We start from the raw sequence: 8,761 nt of genomic DNA on the forward strand, positions 1-8,761 counted from the left end.
CAATCTCTTCCTTTTTTTTTTTTTTGAGACAGAGTCTTGCTCTGTCTCCCAGGCCAGAGTGCAGTGGGGCGCAATCTGCAAGCTCCAGCTCCCGGGTTCATGCCATTCTCCTTCCTCAGCCTCCCAAGTAGCTAGGACCACAGGCGCCCACCACCATGCCTGGCTAATTTTTTTGTGTGTTTTTAGTAGAGACGGGGTTTCACCATGTTAGCCAGGATGGTCTCGATCTCCTGACCTCATGATAAGCCTGCCTCGGCCTCCCAAAGTGCTGGGATTACAGATGTGAGCCACTGCGCCCGGCCTGAACAATCTCTTCCACATCCCAAAATCCCGTTGAAATAGTAAAAAAAGTCTTAATTGCAAAAAAAAATTCTCAAAAACATAAAACAGGAACCAGTTACCTCAACGTTCGATAGATCTGTGGAATCTACAACATTCAAATAACTTATTTTCTCAATAGAGCCCAAAGAACAGAACCTAAAGTTAACAGAGGTCTGGAGAATTAAATATTGGAATAATTAAGCAAAGGCCTGCAGAGTATCTGCTCTTTTTAGATGTTTCATCTTTAGCTCAGTTTTGTTAATTTGTATTTCCAGAAAATTGTTCCAGATTTTTTGTTATTCAAATAACCAGTCCTTAGACTTACTAATCAATTTTACTGGAGTTCTCTATTATCTATTAATTTCTGCTTTAAATGTTCATTTCTTAGGCTTTCCGAAGGATTTGTTAAACCATGTATTGGTTGGGCACGATGGCTCATGCCTGTAATCCCAGCACCTCGGGAGGCAGAGGAGGGAGAAACCCTTGAGCCCAGGGGTTTAACACCAGCCTAGGCAACATAGGGAGACCTCGTCTCTTAAAAAATGAACAAAAATTAGCTGGGTGGTGTGCACCTTTAGTTCCAGCTATTCAGGAGGCTGAGGTGGGAGGATGGCTGTAGGGTTTTTTGGTAGTTGTTCTTTAACAAGTTAAGGACAGTTCCCCTCTACTAGCTTGAATAAGTGAATGTTGGATTTCTGAGGCTTCAATTTGAAATGATGTGAAATGCTTGTGTGACATCCAGAGGGGGATGTTAGGAAGGTGGTTGGAGATAAGCAGAGTACCTAGGAGAGGGGACTGGGGTGGAGAAAGAGCAGGGAATCACTGGCATATCCACAATGCCCAAAGTCATGGCTGTGGATGTGATTGCCAGGGAAGTATGTGCTGCTGTTGGTCAGGCAACTGGTCAGCTTGAACAAAAATAATCAAAACTCTGCATGATAAATACCTGTAACTTGAGGATAGCCTGGCTACCTTACTGGGACCACAGTGTAAACATTGTTGATGACCTGCTGTACCTTAGGCACCGTGCTAGACAGTGCCTTGCACTATCAGGTTATCTCATTTAAATCCTTGCAATTTTCAAGATGAGTACTGTTAATCCCATTACCAGATTGAGAAAACAGAAACCCAGAGAGTTTAAATATCTTACCCAGGTGAGAGCGCTCATAAGACAGGGCTGAAAGTGACTGAATGCTTGCCCTGCTCTCCCACACTGCCCACAGTGGGCAAGGTGAAAAAACTGAGGCTCAGATGGGAATGACTGCAGGGAGTGTGAGGAGAGGATGTGGGCTCCATCTTCTGCTCCATTGGGTCATCTGGAGTGGCCTGAGGCTCAGCAATACTCCCACCAGGAGGGAAGGGCTTGCTTGACCCAAAGTGCCTAGCCTGGAGTATCTAGTCCCGCACTGCAAGGAGAGCTGCAGGTCTAAGGCGAACCTCCACCTCCAGAATTCAGGCAATGGTGGCTAAGATGAGAGGACAGTTATCTATCCACTGACCCTGGCCCCTCACATTCCTAAGCCCTGGTCTTCCACATACCTGACCCAGCATACCTGTACTCTCCAACCCCCAGGATGGGCCTGAGCTGATTTTGTGTGCTGCTTTAGAGTTTGAATAATTCAAGCCCCAGAGGCCCGAGGTATCAGTTTCCATTGCTCTGTTGTCATGGGCACAGGTGTAATTAAGCTAATGAAAGGGCAAAGAGGGAGGGGCTTCGGTCCTGTGCCTCAGACGACTCTGGGCTGATCAAGGAAGTCCCTGGTCCCTGTTCTGCTGAGACAGCAGCAGGCCCATCTAGAGTCCAGGTGTGGGGAATGGACGAAGGAAGGAATGAGGGATGAAACAGAAGTAGGAGAAAGGGGGAGAGAGTGGAAAGAGGCGGGCAGGGGATGATCAGAGTCAGGGAGGCAGAGAGACCAAGAAAGTTACAGAGGGAAAGAGAAGGAAGCAGAAACAGAGTGAAAGGCAAAGCAGGTGGGGAGCATAGGAAAGGGCAGAGGCAGAGGCCAGAAGAGGCAAGGACCAGCAGAGAAGAAGAAAGACCAAGTACTAAAATCCAGGGGCAGGCACAAATTGGAGGATCAGAAGACTGGAGGGGCTGCAGGGCTCCCTGGAGGGTGGCTGGACCCGCCAGAGATCTCAGTCTTACTTCTGACTTCTAGGTACTGTCCACACCATCCTTGCCAACTGGACCTAATTTTGCCCTAGGTCTGGCCAGGAGGCCTCACATCCAGAGACCTGCCCCCACTCTTGCAGTGCCAGGGCCATGGGGCTCCGGAGCCGCCACCTCAGCCTGGGCCTTCTGCTTCTGTTTCTACTCCCTGCAGGTATGAAGCTCAGTACACCAGCCCTGGCCTCTCCTGGTGGTGCTACTATTCCTGTTCTCCCAAAATCCCTTTCCATGTAGTCTCTCTTGTGTTTCTCCTCAGAACAAGCTCTCTATTCGGGGAGTGTGGAGGAGAGGGGTGCTGAAGTGCGTGAGAGGAGACTTGACTGGCTAGGGTGGAAACAATGAGTGGGGAGCTTCCAGAGGCAGGGCTGGGAAAATCAGAGGGGCCAGATGTTGAAGGGCCTGCCGGCCAGGCCAGGTCTTTCTCCTGCAGATGATGGGGAGCATTGAAAGGTTTCAGCAGCATACTAGCCCGGTCAGATGTGCATGCTTAAAAGCGTGGTCTATGGGCATGAGAGGGGTAGGAGAAGGTGAGCCTTTGGGGAAAGGGAGAGAGTGAAGGGAGAGGCCTGGCGTGGAGGGGAGAGGGTAGACTCAAGACGACGTTCAGCAAAACCTGGAGGATTTGAATGATCTGACAGGATCTGGAGATTAACTGGATTCCCCGAGGAGGAGGCAGCAGAGGGAGAAGGGAGGGATAATTCCCAGATTTCCAACTGAGGTCACTATTGCAGCTGAGGGCGTGCTATTTGCTGAGATAGGGAACATGGGATAGGAAGCAGGTTTCAGAGCATGGAGGGAGGAAGCGAGTTCATATTTTGGACCCTCAGAGTTGAAGATGCCTGTGGGAAACTCAGGAGTGGACTGTACTCTATTGGGGTCTGGAGCTCAGGAGAAAAATCTGGGATGAAGAAAAAGAAGGGAGCCAAGGACAGGATTCATGGGAACAATATTTAGGTCAGGGATTGAGGAAAATGTGTGTCAGCAAAGCCTGGGGAAGTGTGTTTTCAGAATGAGGGAGTGTTCCATCTCATCAGAAGTTTTGAAGAAACCAGCTTGAGATGGAGAAGTGGAAACAGGTTTGAGAGATACTGGAGGGGGCAGAGCAGTGGGGTTCAGAATCCCTGCGTGAAAGTCTGGACTCTTGTGGCTTAGTTGGGTCCCTCTAGCATTTGTGGAGAGGCAGGCAGACTCCAGGTCCTTGAAAAGGGAAGGGTGGAGGAGAAATTTGTCAGCCTGGCGCCAGAAGATAGTACCAATTCTCTCCATGGCCTTTATCTCATGTGACCCTGCAGGCAGGCCAGGGAGGAACTAGAGCCACAGCTACAGCAAGAGAGGGCAGACACCAGGAGGATACTCATAAGGACAGGGCCCCAGCCCTGGGAGTGGAGGGTGTGAGCAGAGGCCCTGGGACTAGGGCCTGGGATGGACAACCCTCCTTACTGACCCTCCAGAGTGCCTGGGAGCTGAGGGCCGGCTGGCTCTCAAGCTGTTCCGTGACCTCTTTGCCAACTACACAAATGCCCTGAGACCTGTGGCAGACACAGACCAGACTCTGAATGTGACCCTGGAGGTGACACTGTCCCAGATCATCGACATGGTGCGTTGTGGTGGTGGTACAGCTGTGGAGTCTTACCTGTCACAGTGTCAAGAAATGAGGGGGTGAGAGACTGGGATTCTTCTCCATGGAATTCCTTTTCTGTAAATGTTAATATTAACAAAGGTAGCAGTTACAAACTGTTGGGTACTGACTATTGGGTACTGAGTGTTGGGTGCCTACCTTGTGCCCAACATTTTGCTCACCTGAACTTACTGAATCCCTGCTAAGCAGGGATTCTCACCCCAGATAACTGCTGAGGAAACAGGGGCAGAAAAGAGCCCACTAAGGTCACATGGCAAGGTCAGGTCTGGGTGGGAACTGGATGGTATGGACAAGTCAGGTTTGTGGATGCTGACCAGAGCCCTGCAGGGGAGTGTGCACAGACAGGGCAGGATATGCATATACATGTCCACATCTCTGCCATTCCCTGCCCCCACTAGGATGAACGGAACCAGGTGCTGACCCTGTATCTGTGGATACGGCAGGAGTGGACAGATGCCTACCTACAATGGGACCCCAATGCCTATGGTGGCCTGGATGCCATCCGCATCCCCAGCAGTCTTGTATGGCGGCCAGACATCGTACTCTATAACAAGTACTGCCTATCTGGGCCCCTCCTCTGTCTTACCCCTCTCTAGACTTGCCCTTAGCCGTGGGGGTGTAGTGATCCCCTCTCCCTACCACATAACCTGGTTGCCACGCTGCCCTGGAAGCTTTTCCCCAGGACCCATCTAAGCTGCCAGGCACTCAGCCCCTCCATGGCACCCCCACTTTAGGCTATCCCAGGCCAGCCCAGGCTGAACGTCTCCTGGGAACCTACTGTGTGGTCCAGGGCAGATATCTGGATCACAAGGGCCTCTCTAGGGCACACTTTTAGCTCTGGGTCTCTCAGGGCTCCCCCAGGAGCCTGTCTAAGGGTCTCTTTCCTCCAGGACATAGCCCTCTAGAACACTGCTTTATGTCTCCTTGACCAGTTCCGTGTCTCCCAGCCAGCACATAACTCTGCATATTTTCTCTGGGGCCCCTCTAACAGTTTTGCAGATGTCCCCCAAGGGAAGTCACTGTGTGTCCCGGAGCTACCTCTGGGTTCTGCAGAGGCCTTTTTATACATCCTCTGGCTACATCTGTGTCCCTTCCGGGCCCTTCAGGCGCCACCCCTTCCAGGCCTTGAAAGGCAGCGGGTCTCTCTAGGTGCACTCCACCCTCTGTGTTGCTTTGTTCTGAAAACAGTCAAATTAACGAAAGAAAAACAAGCAGAAGTTTATTTATTTATTTATTTATTTGAGACGCAGTCTCGCTCTGTCGCCCAGGCTGGAGTGCAGTGGCGCAATCTCGGCTCACTGCAAGCTCCGCCTCCCGGGTTCACGCCATTCTCCTGCCTCAACCTCCCAAGTAACTGGGACTACAGGCGCCCGCCACCACGCCCAGCTAATTTTTTGTATTTTTAGTAGAGACGGGGTTTCACCGTGTTAGCCAGGGTGGTCTTGATCTCCTGACCTCGTGATCCGCCCACCTCAGCCTCCCAAAGTGCTGGGATTACAGGCGTGAGCCACTGCACCCGGCCACAGCAGAAGTTTATTAATCTGCTGTACCCATCATGGGAAAGGCCTTAGTTCAAAAGTATTTCTCTCTGAAGGCAGTGGCTTATGGGCCTTACTTAAATAGAAATTCAAGAAAGAGCCAGTAAGTTATAAATAGTGGCAAGACAAAGGACAGCAGTTCCAGCCTTTAAAAGGCAGGAAAATGTGGAAAGAGAGTAAAATCTGTTTCCAGATTCATTCTTCTGGCACCTACTGGTGCCCTTTGGATAAGCAAGTGCTGACTCCAGCAAGGAAGGGCTGATGTCCTGCCATCAGGCCAGCAGACGCTGGGGCAAGGTGCTCCCCTGCGTCGTGAGTGTCTCGAACTTAACGAGCCTCAATATTCTGGGGAGATGTTTTGGTTTCTTTCAGCCCCTGGGGGTCTACCCTGGGCTCCCGGCCTCCGGGGCTGCTCCTCCGGCTGGACAGCCTGGGTGAGCCTCGCCCCGCCTGCCCGCAGAGCGGACGCACAGCCTCCAGGCTCCGCCAGCACCAACGTGGTCCTGCGCCACGATGGTGCCGTGCGCTGGGACGCGCCGGCCATCACGCGCAGCTCGTGCCGCGTGGATGTAGCGGCCTTCCCGTTCGACGCCCAGCGCTGCGGCCTGACGTTCGGCTCCTGGACTCACGGCGGGCACCAGCTGGATGTGCGGCCGCGCGGCGCTGCCGCCAGCCTGGCGGACTTCGTGGAGAACGTGGAGTGGCGGGTGCTGGGCATGCCGGCGCGGCGGCGCGTGCTCACCTACGGCTGCTGCTCCGAGCCCTACCCCGACGTCACCTTCACGCTGCTGCTGCGCCGCCGCGCCGCCGCCTACGTGTGCAACCTGCTGCTGCCCTGCGTGCTTATCTCGCTGCTTGCGCCGCTCGCCTTCCACCTGCCCGCCGACTCAGGCGAGAAGGTGTCGCTGGGCGTCACCGTGCTGCTGGCGCTCACCGTCTTCCAGCTGCTGCTGGCCGAGAGCATGCCGCCGGCCGAGAGCGTGCCGCTGATCGGTGAGTAGCGGGGGCGCGGGGGGACCTGACGATGCGCTGGGATCCCCCCAGGGCAGGGCCGCGACAGGGCCTGGGTCTGCGGAACGGCCCCGCTTCGGAGAGTGAGAGGGGGGCGTCCTGGGAACGTGCCCTCATTTTGAGACTGAGGGAAAAGGATTAGCTCCTTCCAGGGAGAACACCCCTCACGACTGGGCCTTGATGGTGGAACATCAGTATCCCCAGATCCTAATAATAGGCAAAATCTGTCGACTGCTTGCTGTGTGCCAGGCACTCCCCTAAGCACTTGACCTTTATTAACTCAGGTAAGCGTCACCACAAACCTAGGAAGTAGGTCCTCTGGGTATCCCATTTGTACAAAAAGGATTCGTATCTTGTCCCAGCTCATGCCCGTCGTTATTTGAGAGCGGGACTGTCCTGGATTGTGTATGAGTGCAGCCTCCAGCAATGATGGGAGCAATTAGAGAGCAGTAGCTTCTGATGACCCACGTGTAGGAATGAAGGATGGGGAGAACTCGGCCCTTACCTCCTTCGTGCTTCCATCCATGGGACTTGGAGGGTCTGGAGAGCCTCATGGTGGGCTTATTTCCATTTGTGCAGAGGTGGCTGGGAAGCTCAGGATCCACAGGCTTTTGTGGTTTTTGTTTGTTTGTTTGTTTGTTTGTTTGTTTTTTTGAGACGGAGTCTCCCTCTGTCGTCCAGGCTGGAGTGCAGTGGCGCAATCTCGGCTCCCTGTAAGCTCCGCCTCCCGGGTTCACGCCATTCTCCTGCCTCAGCCTCTCCGAGTAGCTGGGACTACAGGCGCCCGCCACCAAGCCCGGCTAATTTTTTTGTATTTTTAGTAGAGAGGGGGTTTCACCGTGGTCTCCATCTCCTGACCTCGTGATTCGCCCGCCTCGGCCTCCCAAAGTGCTGGGATTACAAGCGTGAGCCACCGCGCCCGGCCCAGGCTTTTGTTTTGAGTCAATTGGCTTTCTCTCTCTCTTTCAGGGAAGTACTACATGGCCACTATGACCATGGTCACATTCTCAACAGCACTCACCATCCTTATCATGAACCTGCATTACTGTGGTCCCAGTGCCCGCCCAGTGCCAGCCTGGGCTAGGGCCCTCCTGCTGGGACACCTGGCACGGGGCCTGTGCGTGCGGGAAAGAGGGGAGCCCTGTGGGCAGTCCAGGCCACCTGAGTTATCTCCTAGCCCCCAGTCTCCTGAAGGAGGGGCTGGCCCCCCATTGGGCCCTTGCCACGAGCTACGATGTCTGTGCCACCAGGAAGCCCTACTGCACCACGTAGCCACCATTGCCAATACCTTCCGCAGCCACCGAGCTGCCCAGCGCTGCCATGAGGACTGGAAGCGCCTGGCCCGTGTGATGGACCGCTTCTTCCTGGGCATCTTCTTCTCCATGGCCCTGGTCATGAGCCTCCTGGTGCTGGTGCAGGCCCTGTGAGGGCTGGGACTAAGTCACAGGGATCTGCTGCAGCCACAGCTCCTCCAGAAAGGGACTGCCACAGCCAAGTGGTTGCTGGTCTTTGGGCCAAGCAGTCTCTCCCCACTGCTCCTAAGATCCGGGACACTTGACTTCACAATCCACAAGGGAGCACTCATTGTCTATACACCCTAACTAAAGGAAGTCCAGAGCCGGCCACTCCCCTAATTCCAAAAAAAAGAGGAACTCTACAAAGGCCAAGATCACAGAGTACAGTCTTGGAGGGACAGAATTGTTTGTGCTGGGTATTAGAGCTCTTAGTGGGGAGCACATGGGTTATAATGAGAAACTGAACTGAACTGCTGCATTTGCTGTCTTTCTTCCTAGGTGGCTGCTTTGCAGGGCTTTGGCTCTTACCTTTCCCTGCTGAGGGGCTCAGGGAAAAGGGTCGGGGATTCTCAGTCGAGTTTCCAGAGCAGAAGGCCCTACAGACATTTGGCCCCAAATCCCCGACTCAATAAAGTAAGCATGTACCTAGCACCTCCTCGATGCCCTGTGTTACCCATGAGGTCTGTGGTAGTGGAAGCTGGGGGTCCAGATCTGTCTGTACTTCAGGTCTGTCTCATGGCCACTGGCGCAAGTTCAAATCCAAGTTCAAAGCCTGAGAGCCTGA

At 53.6% G+C, this 8,761-nt stretch overlaps 1 protein-coding gene across 2 annotated transcripts; it reads left to right on the forward strand.

Moving 5' to 3' along the window:
- Positions 1-2,084: 2,084 nt before the first annotated feature.
- CHRNA10 (cholinergic receptor nicotinic alpha 10 subunit) lies at positions 2,085-8,723 on the forward strand. Of its 2 annotated transcripts, XM_055282776.2 has the most exons (6): positions 2,085-2,126; positions 2,530-2,648; positions 3,946-4,091; positions 4,532-4,686; positions 6,132-6,664; positions 7,652-8,723. In XM_055282776.2, exons 2-6 carry the CDS (start codon positions 2,588-2,590, stop codon positions 8,107-8,109), a joined length of 1,353 nt encoding a protein of 450 aa, XP_055138751.1. In that variant the 5' UTR covers positions 2,085-2,126; positions 2,530-2,587; the 3' UTR covers positions 8,110-8,723. The 2 variants fall into 2 exon arrangements, with proteins under 2 accessions (XP_055138751.1, XP_063497334.1); XM_063641264.1 differs by lacking the exons at positions 2,085-2,126; positions 3,946-4,091 and having other exon boundaries at positions 2,578-2,648; positions 4,532-6,664.
- Positions 8,724-8,761: the final 38 nt, after the last annotated feature.

Source organism: Symphalangus syndactylus, chromosome 6 (assembly GCF_028878055.3).
Source record: "Symphalangus syndactylus isolate Jambi chromosome 6, NHGRI_mSymSyn1-v2.1_pri, whole genome shotgun sequence".
Lineage (NCBI taxonomy): Eukaryota > Metazoa > Chordata > Mammalia > Primates > Hylobatidae > Symphalangus > Symphalangus syndactylus.

Bases quoted from the DNA above. Each gene is read 5' to 3' on its own strand.
- CHRNA10 (XM_055282776.2), top strand. From the start codon at position 2,588: ATGGGGCTCCGGAGCCGCCACCTCAGCCTGGGCCTTCTGCTTCTGTTT. The intron at 4,092-4,531 runs GTGCGTTGTGGT...TGCCCCCACTAG, and splicing joins TGTCCCAGATCATCGACATG to GATGAACGGAACCAGGTGCT. The intron at 6,665-7,651 runs GTGAGTAGCGGG...TCTCTCTTTCAG, and splicing joins CGAGAGCGTGCCGCTGATCG to GGAAGTACTACATGGCCACT.